The following is a 16,318-nucleotide window of genomic DNA, read 5'->3' as shown; positions in this document are numbered from 1 at the left end:
GAACATGGTTACCACCCTCTGCTCACCCTGCCTGAGCAGCATTTCCTAACTCCTCTCCCACCACTTCTGGCTTCCCTCTTTGTCCGGCCCCTGGTGGTTCAATCCCTAACCAAGGAATCATTACACTTACAAAAACAAACCAAAAATATGATTGTATTTGCATGTCAAATTGTCCTGTCTTCATGGAAAAAAAGAGCAAGTATCAAAGAAACACCATCACAACACCTCTCACCAGGCCAAGGCCAGGCTACCATCTCTAAAGGTAAAATTTGCAATCTCACCCAGAAGTTGCTTAGCAGTCAGCTCAGACATAACTGTCTGAGGCTCTCCTTTTCCCTTCCCACTTGGACTCCCCTTTGTGTGATTCCCCCATGCCAAACAGCCCAAGTGTCCTGGTGTGGCAGAAGGGTTGGCAAGGGCAAAGACTGGCTCAGTCAACCCTGCTTGCCCTGCCCACCTTTACAAACCATACAAAGTAACTGCTGAGCATGTGGTTCTAGCTATGCCCTGTGATGTGCAGGCATGAGAGGACCACTAATTACCAAACTTTTACAGCACTGGAAATTTGACAGAATTAATCACTTGCTACAGAAAGTGATAGTCTGTCCCTCTAAAAACAGCTCACAGCATTGGTAGAAAACTCTCTCTGACTGCATTCCTCTAGCCAGAATATTGATTCCAACTAAGAACATGCGCAATTCTACCTGACAGAAGAGATTCCTTGTTTCTGAGCTGTTTCCAGAAACTGAAACCAATATAAAAACTACAAAATCAAAAATAAAACTGAAATTTGTCTCGTCAGTCATAACACATGCTCTGAATGGCAGAGCAGTAATGGCAATTCATTATCCATGCAATATAACAGCATACAAATGTGTACTTAAACAAGGAAATCAGTAGTAATTTCATAACCTTCCATATTAAAGCAGACAAGCATTTTTTAGTAGCCTCAGCAACAAATGGCACTGAACTCACACCCAGAAACAGATCCTGTACTTATCTATACCAGTTGGTTTTAGGTATGTATGTAATATAATGCCATACAGGTATTATGAAGATAGAGATTGTCATATGAATAGAATTTTACCGTCAAAGGACATTTTTGTTCTAAATCCAACTGCAACCATCTTCATTCCTGAAAGTAATCAGGTCTTCCTACTATACATTCTGCTAAACAGCCAATGAAAAAATTCTGAGGTTCATTCAACAGAGCAGTTACGAAATGCAAAATTGTGAAAAGTGGTAACATGTTAACTTAAAAAAGCTTTTCTGAAAATAATGCTAAAACAAAACTAAAATAATGAAATGTTTCATTTGGCTGGCTCTCATCAGCTGTGGAGTCCTGAATTTATCAGCTACAGACTTTTTTTAAAAATCACTATGTGCTTTGAAGTTCAACTAAGGCTTAATAAACTTTCTTACAGGTCTGGAGTACTATATAAATTTTGTCAGAGCTGTGCTGGCATAATTGGTAATACAAACTGTCTGGCTTCATGAAAGTTACAAGCTCTGGCTCCAATCCTGCAAACACTTACTGAAGAATTTAACTTACTGCACAGAACTGACTACTCATGCATAAGCTAAGCGTATTTGTAAATATTTGCACAGTATGGACATCTGTTGGCATAGCCAGTCATCTGATACGAGATTCAGCTTTATATCCTAGTCTGCATAGAGTCAATATTAAAAAAAGAAATTCCTCACTTTATAAATTCCTTTCTTAGTCATCAAACATGTCAGATACCAAAGGGTAGAACCAAAAAGTTAAAACTAGAGGAAGAGAGGAATCAGTGAAATCATAGTAATTGGTTCTGCTTCTCATGTAACTAGAGAAGCCTGGTTTCCTACGGGCACATGTCACAAGATTGAGCTCCTGCCTTATTTTCAACCTTATTTCAACAGCTGAATGAAGCTCTTGCTATACCTTTCCTTCAGTGGTGCCATTTACAGCATTTCTCACATCATCACAGGCAAAGCTCAGAAAGGGATGATTTCCATAGAACTCATCCTTTTTATCAGGCTTGGTTATTAACACTCTCCAGTTATGGGTGAGTTAGGAAATAGCCACAGTACAAGGCTGGCCCACAGATAAACATGGAAGTCGCACTTCCTTAAACACTGAACTAGAAAAAGACAGTTACGTCTCCTTCCTCTTAATGTCTTGGCATTTGAACACATCCAGTTTCACTCATCCTCTTTAACAGCAAAACATTTTGTGATCTGTTTGTTTAACCCTGATACTGGGCAGAAATACGTGTAAGGAGCAAAGGCATCCTCCCACTGATGCAGCGCGGCATGGGAGAGAGTGAGCCTCCGCAACACAGCGCGTATTGCACCTGCAGAGCTGCCGTGGGGAGCTCTGCTGCTCCACAATCAGCGAGTGAGGAGATCTCGCTCTGGCTTAGCACTGAAGTATGTTTGACAGCTGTGGCTCAGGGCACTACACCGTTTCCTTCAAAATCTGCAGGAAGGGACTAAGGGGATGGAGGCAAGGCGGGCCGCCAGCTCCGGCGAGGGGACAGCCAGACCCCATCAGGGACATCGGTGGCAAGAGCCCTTGGCTAAACCCTAATGACCGACATAAATTAAACGCACTGATGCAGCGAGGGAAACGGGGTCCCTGGAGAGAGGAGGCCGGGTGCCGTGCGGGGCCTCGTGTAGAGGCCTGTCCCAAAGCGGCCTTGCACACCCGGGCGGGGCCGGCCGCCCGCAGCAGCCCCGGCGCCTGCCCCGGGGACGAGCGCCCGCCTCCCGCCCGAGCCGGCCGGCGGGGCAGGAGAGCCGGGCGCTGCGGCAGAGCCGCCCCTGCGCGGAGCGGCCCCGCCGGGTTACCTGGGGCAATGAGCACCCACTGCGCGGGGGCCGCGCCCTGCCCGCTCCGTGCGCCCCGCATGCTCCGAGCGCCCCGCGATCCCGCCGCTCCCGTTCCCGCCGCCGCCGCCGCAACATGGCGGGCGGGGCGGGCGGGGAAGGGAAGGGAAGGGGCCGGGCGGCGGCGGGGCGCGGCCATGACTCGGGTTGCGCCGCCGCTCCGCCTCTTCCCCTTCCCGGCGCACGCGGGGAGCGGGCGGTGCGGCCGTGGTGAGTCTCGGGTGCGGAGCTTCTGCTCTCCGCCGCCCCGCGCGACTCGGGCGGGCGGGATGTCCCACCCGCAAGGGGAAGGAGCCCCCGAGGTTCCTAAAAGCTCGTGGTCCGAAGGAGCGACAGAAGTCACAGGGTCCGCAAACAGTCAGAAAGTTATATTAGTGAATCGCGCACTGGGCGTGGAAATTGTTTTGTTAGTCCCTGACCTACTGTGTAAGTGTAAGCACACGGCAGTGGGTTTTGGATATAGGGGTAGAGAAGGGAAGAGAGAAAGGAAGGGATGAGTTAAAGACGGGCTGAGAGAAAGAGAGAGAGGAAAAGAGGTCACCCGTCCTGGTTCTAGCATTGATCCAGCTCCTGGTCCTAGGGGTCGCTGCCCAGGCTTAGGAAGGATACCTTTTTATGGATAGGTTTTCTCCACCCTGAAGACAGGCTTCTCACTTTCCGTGTAAATTAGTTACCAAGTGCAGTCCGATCTTTATTATCTTTCTGGAAATTGGTCAGAGGGTTTGGGGGGACTTAGGTGGTCTTGATCCCCCTCTACAGTCCATGCCCGCCTCCTGGCTTTGTCATTCCCGTGCATAACTGTACGGTGTTATGCTCATCTCCAGGAACTAGAGCAAGGGTGTTTGTCCAGGAAAAGTGCTGCCCCACCTCTGCATGTCCCCCTTCTCCAGCCACATCTTGTTCTATCTCATGACATGTCACTACTGTAGTAGTTAGTTCTTTCTAATAGTGTGATAGGGCTTCACAAAAATGGTGCAGACTGAAGGAAATTCCATTTAAACATAATGAAGTGTATCTTCAGTGGAGCAGGTTGTCCTGGATGACTGTGGTGTCTCTGTCAGTGGAGGTATCAAAAACCAGGCTGGGTGTTGCTCTGAGCAGCCACTGTAGCTGTGGCCCTGAGGAGAAGCTGGTCTAGACCCTCTCCAGAGGAGCCTGCCAGCCTTGGCCATTCAATGGAACCTCAGTCCTACAAGGCTGGTCGAGGGCAGAGCCACAGTTCTCTCATAGCTGTCATCCTGCCCAGCTCTGTGGGTCATGTGAACAACCTGATCCTGGTGAATAGGTTCTTTACCTCCAGATCTTGCTGAGAAGCCATAGCCACAACACAAAATGCACATTTTCATGCACATAAACTTGGCTTTACCCACACAAGACTGGATGGATGGCCACCTTCCCAGAGATTTAGGAATAAATATTATGTTATCAAAAGTATTAAAGTATACATATCAATTGTAAATCTCAGAGATATGAAACAAATATTAAAAACATACTAACAGAGCAGAACTAACCAAGGCCAGCATATGCAAAACAGCTGAGCTGATGTAAGGCTGAAAAAAATAATTTCCTGAAGTTTGAGCATATACCTTCATCACTGAGATTACATTGATCTAAATTTGTTTTATTTTAATTTTTCTGACTTTATTTTCCACTGATTGAAGTAAGTCAAGATTTAAGTGCCAAAGACCGCAGTGCACCATGTGTTTTGAAGTCCCCAGAGAAATCACTTGCTCTCAGAGTGATTGCAATTTGCCCTGGCGTATGCCTGGATTGCAACACTCACTGATGAGTCTTGTAAAATTCTCCTCACTTCTTGTGTTAACAAAGAGAAAAGGAAGTTCACCAGTTCCACTGCAATCTGTACAAAACTGCTGGAAGAGCAGAACAGAGCTGATAGCTGTGTTTGAAACCTTCCTAGAAGGAAAGCCTTCCATGTGGAAAAAAGGGTTCACCATAAGATTTGGCTCCTAGTCCTGAAAATGGCGGCTCTTAGCATGTTGTGCACCACTGAGCTTAAAAAAGCTCTGGAAAAGCCAGGAATCCAAGTCTGCCAGCCTCCAGATGCAGCATGTGTCAGGATCAAGTCTAGAAGCATAAGCTGCAGTCGTTCCAGAGCTCCTATTTCCTCCGTGGCTGTAGTGTGTGATGGAAATGTTGTAGCAAGTGTTGCTGTATGTTTACAAAACTGACTCATTAAGCTCACATTTTTCAAAGCACCAATCCATCCTTATTTAGGCACCTGGTAAGCAAGCTAATTTTCAGAGGTGTTGAGTACTCCTACCATCAACTGAGCTGAATGGACATTTCAGCTGTTCATTTCTTTTGATTTATGAGCATCTCCCACAATCTCTAGATGTATATTGGCCCTGGGATCTATAATGTCCTTTTCCAGGAACTTTCAGATAGAAATGTTTTTCTCAGATACTTTGAAAAGCCCCAAACGGAAATTCTCAAATAGGCCTGGACAAGGCTCTAGAATGACATCAGTTTTGGAATAGAAATTATACAGTAATTTATACGTATTAAATATTTAAAACTTTGTGCTGTTACTCATCCACACTTGATATATACTGTTCCCCTTTATAAACAGAGGATATACTATATCATTATAAGCAAAAGATAAACTAATTAGGGATTTCTGTCAAGAGCTGATGATACTAAAATCTTATTTGCTTAAGAATTAAATACCTTCAGGCTTGCCAACACTTTTAAGCTGTAATGGTGTCTCTCTGAAAGAAAATGCTGATGTTTAAAACACTAGACTGATCTGAGCTGCTGCAGTGATATCCTTTTTATATACTCAAATCTTAATTTCATGCACATGGGCATTCTCATTTGGGTCCATATGACTCATTAAGTCCAGAAAGTTAAATGCATCCAATATGGGACTAACCCTAACCCAGTCTGAGGACAATTGTTTTCCACATTTCAGAGCCATTTGATTTGCATTCAGACTTCACCTACGTGCTGTCTGTTCATTCATTTCTGCTAGGCCTGCTTCTTATAACGCAAATATCTGTGCAAATGCAAGCATCCCTTTTTGCCAAACAAAAATTACTTACTTTTGGTGCCAAAGAAATGCTACCTCTTGTCCACCTTCAGCTGCAGAATTTATTCCTTCCTTCTACCCTACACTAGTTTTAAGTGAAGGCCATTTTAAATTTTGCTCAGAGCAAGAAACAAAAGACTGTATAGAAAGAAGTGTCATTCATTTTAAAGTAGAGGTTGTTGTTTAAAAGAGAAGATTATTTCCACATAATTATGTTTCATTTTACACTATTTCAACAAATATAGGCCAAGTTTATCCACTTTACACTTCAGTGGTTCAAGCATTTGCATGCACGGCTTTAAATCCTTTGCTCTGCTCACTTAAGGGTCACCTGCATGTAGGGATGCAAGGGTTGCATTCAATGCCGGTAAAAGGCCAACTGATACATGCAACTAGCTGATGTACCATGATAATTATGATCCATTTTAAGTTATCTAGTTTAAAATACTGTTCTAAGTTAATCACAGGCCAAATTATTGCTTTGTTTGGTTTTATTCAAAACAAAGCATATGTGGCATTGAAAGAAATTGAAATACGGAGGCCAGACACAGAGATGGCATTGATCTGAAAGAACACATACTGGCATTGCAAACCTTTAAAACATCATTTGAATTTCTAAATGAAATTTCAAGTCAATCTGTCAAGCTGAAAAATAATTATTTTAAATTGTTTTTCATGACAGCATTTGTCTAAGCAAGTGTTTTTATTATTGAAAATAGTCAATTTGGGGAAAATAACAGTATTCATTTTAAAAGCACTCAAGCAATGGTGAAAAATATTCTAACCAGCTCTGAGCAGAAATTGCTTTGTCCTTTGCACTAAACAAAGTTGTATCACCTAGGGCACCTATAGGTAACAATTATAGGTTTTGGCCTTTACAGAAATATACTACTGAGTCCAAGAGTTTGCCAGTATGTCAGGTCAAATAGCAGCAAGAGAGTGAAAAGGAAGAAAGCAGAATTAGAAGGGAAAATATAGACACACCCACAGAAACCGTGAGATTCATATTGCCTAATTTTATGCTGTAAATGCATAGTTTCAATCTGATTATATAGTGTCTTTTTCTACTAAATGGAGAGAAACAGAGTAGCATCCATCTAGACTACTCCCTAAGTTTATGTCAGAGTTAGCCCACCTATCTAGAAGTAGATATTCAAATTGAAGATACCTCAGATTAAATGTAAGAGTTTTCTCCACTACTTTTTGGTGGATTTGGGTTTTTTTTCCTTCTTTTTGTCTGTACTGGGAGAGGCTCCTGTTTACATACAGTCGTGATCATTCTCCCTTTCCCCCTGTTTTTGGTGCATCCACTGCACCCTAAGAATGGATGAGGACCTTACTGTGGGGTTAGCACAAGCAGATATTTATTGACACAAGTATGCTAGATCTAAAAAGTGTTATTGTTCCTCTGTTTAATCAGCCAGAAAATTCACTTGTTGGAGGTGTGTTGCTATAGCAAGCAGACCTCCGTCTGTTTATAGAAGCTGCTCAGAATGATGTATACTGTTTAGAGAAAAAAGTTGAATGAGTATACAGATTGTGAGCTGGCTTGAAATGAACAGTAGCAACACTTGTTTAATGTGCTTGATACATTTATCCACAGCAGTAAGTTACTGCAAAATATCCTCATTATGACTCAGACTCTGGTAAAAAAAACCAAAATACACACACAAAAAATCCCAAACCAACCAACCAACAGCAAAACAAAACAAAAAATAAATAAAAACACACCCAAAAAACCCCCCAAAACCAACCAAATAAGAAAAGTCTACAAACCCCCTGAAATCTGTTTTTTTAAAAAAAGCCAAAAGTATGAGTCTTTACTAATATTTTCAGATTAAAAGTTGTTGTATCAAAAGCATTATTAACCCTGCCATATTAAAAAGCCATATTAACCCTGCCTTCCTTTACTGTGTATTTCAACAAATTTCTCAGCCCCATTAGGCTGAACATTTACACTCTCAGAAAGTAAATGTTCGCTTGAAAAGCAAAGCATGAATAAAAGCTATGAAACAAAATGTCCAGGTTAGTAAGAAAGAAATTAACACTTGAGATTGAATGTTACAGTGAACCTTGTAAGCGCTGTGTTATGGCATTATTATTGCTATTTTTGCTGTTACTATAGTTGTTGTTATTATTATTAGCCAAAAGTACTTTGACAGTCTTGAGGCAATTTTCCTCCCAGAGTATCAATGGTTAAAAATGTCATATTTGTAGGATAAAAAAAAATGTTAACAACACCTTTCTACCACAGTTTATGTACATGGATACATACACTGTACATGTATCAATGTATATTGACACAACCATTTAAGTCTAAATTTTTCAGACATTTGTGAGAAAACTACTTACCCTAGAGTATCCTAGAGTAGTATTAATCCTAGGATACTATCCATGTAATTCAAAAAAATGCCACTTATTCTTCTCCTCAAGCATCTTTAAACATCTATAATTTCTGTTGTTCTGTGGTGTTCCTATTTCTTTTCTCTGAGGAATTCTCTCTGAACAACCACGGTGTGATTAATGGATGTATTTCTGCTATTTTTTCCCTCCCTGCTGTACACTAACAGCAATTCTATTATTAAAGGAACACATTTATAATTCTTTTATCCAGCAACAACTAAGATGCCATTACAGTGGTCCCTTATGATTAATTAAGAAACTTGAAACAGTTAACTTCTGATTTCAGACATACAAGTCTAAACCAACACACCTATGCTCTTGCAGAAAACTCACCAGGTGGAATCTCAAAGAACAGAACTGTTTCTAATGCCATCTTCAAAGAGATAATTCCATGCAGACTTAATTTCTTTCCTAGCAAATACTGTGTGGCAATCTGGGAAGCACAGCTGTCAGCAATGATGGTCATTTGTGCACTTCAAACCCAGACTTAGTCTTGCAGCAGACCCACTGAATTTCTGTTATTGGGGCTGCCCTAAAAGGTCTCTGTCCTCCACCATCAATAGAGTAAGACAGGGAACAAACAGTAATGGTAAAATGATTATGGAAACTCTGAGTGGTGTTTATTGCCCAGTCTCCTAAGGAAGTAAGGCTTAGGGGAGCATATTGTTTATTTGTATTCATGTCTGATTCCTCCCTCAGTAAGTGGTCACTGACTTCACACACGTTTGATGCAAGTTCATATTTTATGAGAGTGCACACCCAGGCTAAGGGAACAAACATCTTTCAGGTGACATTCAGCTCCCCCTGAAACAGATACCCATCTCTGGACAGCTCATCAGCTCCCTAAAATTCATGGTGTTTGTTGACTTTAGGCTCAGTTTGGTTGTAGAGTGGGAACACCTGGCCATCCACTTCTGGTCTAGTAGGGCACTGTCTCCCATAGGTATTTTGTCGTAATGTACATGTGTCAGATACCTTAGGGTATCTCAGATGGCATTAGTGACCTTCCTAGGGAAGAGGAGGATTGTGAGATAAAGAAACACAAATACTAAATGCCTTAGTCGTCAGTCTTCTGATGTTCAAATGCCATAAAATAGTGGAGTATCAGCATCATAGCCAAGATTTCTCTCTCTCTCTTAATTATTCCTTCTTGTTGTCATGCTTTCAGCTGGGATAGAGTTAATTTTCTTCTGAGTAGCTGGTACAGCGATGTGTTTTGAAGTTGGTATGAGAATATATCTCAATGTTGACAACACACTGACGTTTTCATTGTTGCTAAGTAGTGCTTACTCTGAATCAAGGGCTTTGCAGTTTCCCTTGCTCTGCCAGCCAGCAGGTGCACAAGAACCTGGGAGGAAACATGGTCAGGACAGCTGACCCAAACTGGCCAAAGGAGTATTCCATACTACAGAACATCATGGCCAGTATTTAAACTCTGAGATGTTGGCCAGAAGAAGCAGATCACTGCTTGGGGACCGGCTGGGCATCAGTCAGTGTGTGGTGAGCAAATTTATTGAGCATTGCTTGTTTTTGGGGGGTTTATTTATCTCCCTGTCCTTTTCATTATGAATATTGTTATTATTATAATTAATATTTTTCTTATTATTAATATTTTGTTTGAATTGTTATACTGTTCCTACCTCAGCCCATGAGGGCTGAAGATTTTGAAGATTTTCTGTTTCTCCCCCTCACCAGGAAGGGTGGGAGTGAGTGAGCAGCTGCAATGGTGCTCAGCTGCCAGCTGGGGTTAAACCACAACACATGTAGGTGTGAATATTCCTGAAGGCTTCCCAGCTTTGAATAATAGCATTTGTAAAATGGCTAACATATGCATGGATTATGTGATGTCTAACAAGAACTTGAGCTTTTGCCATAGTTCAGAGGAAAATTCAATCACCTATAGAACTCAAAATCATTAGGGAATTTGGAGCATTATTTTGTTGTCGTTATTCTAAATCCCCAGATATATTAGAAGGGTTTATCTGCCTGTGCCCATCTGTGGTCATGCACAGAAATCCTTCCATGGGGCCAGAAGTGTGGGCTGTGTAGTGGTTGTGTGAGAACCAAGCTTTGCCTGCAAGTGAAAGCAGGGTGAGCTGTAAGGCACAGGTATGAGTGGGTTTAGAAGGAACAGGTCTATAGCAGTTTGAGACACCTGAGTTTTAAGTCCAAGAAGCCTCATTTGACACAGAATACAAACACTGTTCTCACAGATGAAGAAATTTATTTAAGACAGCTTATTGGTTCTTTCCCTGTTGGAGTGGCCAATTCCCACAGAACACAGATGTCTTCTCCTGCTTCTTGCATAATTCCTGGTTGTGACTTCTTTACTGTAACTGTGACTGTAACTGTATCAGGAGAAGTAAAATAAAGAGGGTTAGAACATGGCCTCAAACACTGTCCTGAAACCTGTCTAATTGGTAGCAACTCCAGGCTTAATCCTGTGCCGTGTAGTGAACTTCCCAGACATTGCACCAGCACAATGCCGGGGACAGCAAGACTTTGCCCAATAAGTAGTGTGAGCAGTGTGAGTTGTGTTTGCATGGCAAGGTTTTGGTAGTAGGAGGGGCTACAGGGGTCGCTTTTGTGAGCATCTGCCAGAAGTTTTCCCCATGTCTGAGAGGTCCAATGCCAGCTGGCTGCAGGACAGACACTGCACTGGCCAGGGCTGAACCCAGCAGTGACAGTGGTAGTGTCTCTGGGATAGCAGAGTCAGGAAGGGATAAAAAAACTGCACTGTTGCAGACAGAAAGAGGAGTGAGACTACACGAGAGCAGCAGTTCTGCAGACACAAAGGTCAGTGGAGAAGGAGGTGCTGAAGTTCCCCTGCAGCCCCTGGTACAGACCATGGGGAGGCAGCTCTGCCCTTGCATCCTGTGGATGTGCACAGTGGAGCAGAGATCCACCTGCAGCATGTGAAAGACCCCACCCAGAGCAAGTGGATGCCCCAAAGGAAGCTGTCACGCCATGGGAAGCTTGTGCCAGAGCAGGCTCTTGGCAGGACCTGTGCCTCCGTGGGGACTCCCACTGGAGCAGCCTGTTCCTGAAGGAGTGCACCCCATGGAAAGTACCACACAGGAGCAATTTGTGAAGAACTGCAGCCTGTGGGAAGGATTCACGTAGGAGAAGTTTGTGAAGGACTGTTTCCTGTGGGAGGGACACTGCTGGAGCAGGGGAAGAGTGAGTCATCCTGCTGAGGATGTGTGATGACAATGTGTGATGAACTGACCGCAGCCCCCATTCTCCATCCCCCTGCACCGCTGGCAGGGCAGGGGTAGAGAAATTGTGAGTGAAGCTGAGCCCTGCCTGCAAGAAGAGAGGTGAGAGTGAGGGGAGTGTGTTTTAAGATTTAGGTTTATTTCTCATTGCCCTGCTCTGCTTAGATTTGCAATAAATTAATTTCTTCAAGTTGAATCTGTTTTGCCCACGACAGTAATTGTTGAGTGATTTTTCCCAGCCCATATCTGTATCCAAAAGCCTTTTTCTTTCCCGTGTCCAGCTGATGAGGAAGGTGACAAAGTGGCTTTGGTGGACATCTGGCACTCAGGGTCAACCCACCACACAGGGCCACCCTGTGTTGGGGGAAGAGTACAGTGTCAGCATCATGCTTCTTCCCTTGGGCCCATGGAAGGCACTCTGGGTTGATTTATTTGCTAGTTTAGACACAGCCATGCTTCACTATGGCTCATAACATGCCCAGTGAGAATTTTTGCCAAATAGGATGACTGCAAGCAGGCACAACAGGTCAGTAGTCTAATAAATCTTGCAAGGCTCACCTATTTCTAGGACTTGTGGGTGAAGATTTCATTGGCATGGCCAGTTCATGCACTGTGAGCTTGGCATTTCTGGAATGTAAGACTTACTGCACATGAAGAAATATTACTGTAGCTCTGCATCTCTGTGAAATAGACTGTGTAACAACTGCAGATGTGTGCAGATACTGAGGCATGCACCGTGTCCATTTACCCAGAACTACCAGCCCAGGAAAAGTGATTGCCATGTCTCCAAATGGACAGCCAGTCATGTGGGGATCCTTGACCATGTTTTTTTTCTGACAGTAGAAATTTTCAGGAAAAAAAAGGATATTTTCTGTGGAATGTGAAGATATACTTAAGAATTTGGAATTTTCAGTTGTTTCTGAGTTAATGGTTTCAGCTCCTTTACCATATAAAACTTTTCACTTCACAACAGTTTTTCATTTGTCTTTTAAAAGTCTCCTGAATTCATGGGCAAAAAAAACCTTACTGGAAATTAGATATTGGTGAATTCTTAGCTTGCTGCATGTGTTAATCATATTGAAACTAGCTATACTCTCAGGTTACTTTTAATTCAGACTGAAAATCAGTATTCTCAGTTGAATTATGTATTGGCTTATGAAGTGTTGCGTCTTCACTAATGCAATTAAGTCTTATTTTGTGAGCACTGCAAAAAGATTATATTGTTAATATGTATAAAATTTGATTTCAGCCAAGTATGTTATCAAGGGAAACTGAAGGAGGAAAAGGGTCCTTGTTACTTGGAACATCATTAATAGTATTTTGTGACCTTCAAGGCAGATAATTACAATAACAACTTGTTGAGGTTTATGTACCATCCATAGCTTTATTGAAACAAAGGACCTGTGTGCGATGCTGTTTCAAAGATTCTCTACAGATCAAGAATTGTTGTCTTTTACATAACCCTTATCAAGAACATCATACCAGAAATAAAGAATTGGCAATAAAACATCCCCTGTACTGGATTTGGGAAGCAACCAAACTGATTACAAAGAAAGATTGTAAATTGATTTAAAATGTGAAAGGGTTCTATTAAACTTAAAGACTGCTGTACTTGTTCCATATCTTTAGAAGTGACTGGCTGAAGACTGACTTGCCCATAGTCTGAAACAGACCTTTTATCATCTGTCTGCTGGATGGAACAATACAGGCATGTTTCATTTATTTAGAATATGGCCAGGGGCCAAAGAAAGATTAAAAATGTAAGCAAGAGTTAGTGCAATGGTTGTTCCTGTAAGAGTTAGGCATTTGAACTGCAATATCAGCAAATCCACCAACAAAAGATATATTCCTACAACAGAGGATTTTCATTTGATGTCCTGGAAAAGCAATTGGTACGGTAAGGACAGGCTTACCCATTACTCCAACAGTTGAATTTGGAATGCATTTGGCATTTACAAAGTAAACAAAAGCAACTGACACACTTGAATAAGTTGTTTTGTGCACAGCAGAACTAATGAATGCAAACAAATTCTAAAAGGAACAAATTGTTCCTTATGGAATTCTGTCTTTGTTCTTCAGCCTCCCTCATCATAACCCCAGCTCCCCTGCCCAGGTCCTCTGCACTTTTGGAGCCGGCTGAGACTCATCACATGCTGCAGCTTACTCAGAGCTGGGGCGTGCTGCTGGCCCCCAGGCCCTGCCATAGCTGAGCTCCCCGTGTCTCTGTCTCAGTGAGGACAAGTCGTCTGAGCACCTCTGTCCTCCAGAAAAACTTCATTGTTTCATAGATGCCTGAGAGGGGGTCAAGCCTGCCTAACTGAGGGACCTAACTTGAGCTTAAATTCAAGAAAGGCAGAGAACCAGCCTTATTTCAGTGTTTCTGCCCTACAAAGCAACAATAGATCATTGCTGCCTTCCTGAGACTGGGAATGTAATTTTTGCAGACAAAGTCTGCCTTCAGAGAGATCCAAAGGTACTCATCTGTCTCTGCTGACCTTTGAGAAAAACTTTGCTTTAGGAGAGTTTATTCTTCAGTTTTTTGAAATGTTTGGTCAAGTTAAAAATCTACGGTAAGACTCCAATTTGAATCTTGTTCTTTCTAATTTGGTTGAAACTGGCCATGGAGGACAGGAGAGGAAGACAGACAGATTGCCCCATTCTGGGAATAATGGGAAACTATGCTAAAAGTAATAGCAATTAGGAAGCACGTGTATTTGATATAGTGATTTATGTGCTTTAATATTGCTCTAGATACTGTAGAAAAATACTGCAAAAACAGAATAAATTTTCATTTAATTTCATTAAAACTTCTTTTGAATTGTTGAATACAAGTCCAAATGTTGTGTCTATCTGGAACAATTTAATTAAAAAATATAGAAGAGTTCAGTCCAAAATTTCATTTCAAGTAAGGCAACTGATTCTGCTACTTACATTGGTAGAGAGCTGAACAGAAGACAAAAACTTAATGAACACAAACTTCTGTAGAAATGCCCTGCATCACCAGTTGAACTCAGCTTCTCTAATATACCTGTGTCTTCTGAAAGTACCCAGACTGGTGGCTGATGTGATTCCTTAATATTTCTCCAAAATATGTTTTTAATTTTTTCTTGACACTCAGGTGGATCAGAGATCTACTGCTTTATGATTTTAATTATCTTCAACTGTTTTGGAACATGTACAGCTCATTACACAAAAAGAGCAGGAGAACTGCTGGTTTAAAGGAATAGTAACAGAATTTGGAATAAGTCCGTTTGAATAAAAAAAGAAAACAGCAGAGCTTGTAGTCAAAAAATCTGACTGATTCTTGCATATTTGCATAGCAAAGAACACACTATAAAATGAAGATTTGCACCTTCTCATCCTCTTGGGCTGAAATCAGAGTGAGGAGATACTCTGATGGCAGCTCAACCACAAGTGTGACTAGGAAGTCAATGAGTTTTTACAGGAAATCTGTTTCCAGTTCAGTTGCACAACAGAAGACTTGAGCTGTGTAGGAGTAAGAATACCTACTTACCTATTTTTCTAAGACCTTGACATTCACAGTATGGAATGCCTTTCTATTTGTCCACCCATGCTTCTTTTTTTTTTTTTTAATTAAATGCCAGTTTGGCCGTGGTATGCATTCATGAAATAAATCTCTGATCACCTGGGCTGGCTTTGTTTCCTAGACAGCTCCCACAGGAGTGCTGTGTCCTCTTCTGTGAGCAGTGACATTGGCACAAGGAAGAGCAGTTCTCCTTTTCACCAACAACCAACCTGCCTCCAGAGGGCAAAAGGGGGAGTTCCTTCACTTGCAGCCAGGCTTTGCTTCTTTTCTTTTCCACCATGCAAATACTCTGTAAGCCTTCTATGGTCTGGCTCTAGACCCATCTGCAGTCACATTTTTCTTCACAGAGTTGAAATAAAATTTTACAAGTCAGTTTTGCTTAAGCAGCAGAATGTTTGGGGAACCATCCTGGACTCAGGGAGAGGTATTTCCACTGAGGTATTAAAAATCCTAAAGTGCTAAAACTATTATCTGAATATTTCTGAAAGAGAAGAAAACCTAAGAAATATGGAAAAACCGGCTGGGTTTATTTGTGCAATATAGAATTTGTGAATTACACAGAACACATCTAGGACACTATCAGTCCTTGGGGAGGCTATCTTAGCTCTGCCTTGCAGGATTTCCACATTTAATACACTTAGGAGTAGAGAGGTAAACCAAAGATAACACCTTTTTCTTGTTGTTAAACTAAGACTTCGGTGCTCAACTCTAAAGTGATTTAATGTGGAAATTCTGACGGACAAAAAGCATAAAAAGGAAAGAGCAATTGTAAATAAACCCACAAGAAATAAGGAGGATTTTGGCAAAGGAGGAAAAAAGATAGAAACAACGTGAAATATGTCTAATGAGAGAGAAAGAAGGAGTAACTGCAGGGAACACCAGAAATTTCCTACCCATGGGACAATATCAGCAACTCAGACAGAAGCAGCTGTGCCCAGCAGAGACCCAGATTTGTCAGAGAACCTAGGGCTGTCTTGACAGAAACTAGACCCAACTTCCAAATGCCAAGCAAAACAGGGTTAGAGATGGAGAAATCTTTTTACCTTAAATGAAAATCTTTGCCTTAAATAAAAAAAACTTTCAAAGGACTGTCCTACTTCTCCTCTGCTGCATGAGAAATAGAAAACTTTAGCAGTTGATGGCTGTCAGGCTCTGTTATCAAGGACTTGGTTATAACGCAGCTTGAACAGCCACAGTGGATGAGGCCAACAGGGGATACAAATGGAAGGA

At 42.1% G+C, this 16,318-nt stretch overlaps 1 protein-coding gene across 4 annotated transcripts in view; it reads right to left on the bottom strand.

The window, feature by feature from the left end:
• RNASEH2B (ribonuclease H2 subunit B) overlaps nt 1-2,913 on the bottom strand; it is a 41,963-nt gene extending 39,050 nt beyond the window's left edge. For all 4 annotated transcript variants that reach the window (XM_058018631.1, XM_058018628.1, XM_058018629.1 and 1 more), the window contains exon 1: nt 2,833-2,913. In XM_058018631.1, the coding sequence (XP_057874614.1) occupies nt 2,833-2,893 (61 nt within the window). In that variant the 5' untranslated portion in view covers nt 2,894-2,913. The remainder of the gene's footprint in view (nt 1-2,832) is intronic.
• Between the last annotated feature and the right edge of the window lie 13,405 nt (nt 2,914-16,318).

Source organism: Melospiza georgiana, chromosome 2 (assembly GCF_028018845.1).
Source record: "Melospiza georgiana isolate bMelGeo1 chromosome 2, bMelGeo1.pri, whole genome shotgun sequence".
NCBI lineage: Eukaryota > Metazoa > Chordata > Aves > Passeriformes > Passerellidae > Melospiza > Melospiza georgiana.
Note: the sequence above shows the minus strand (reverse complement) of the source record. Positions and strands in the feature narration are given on the sequence as shown.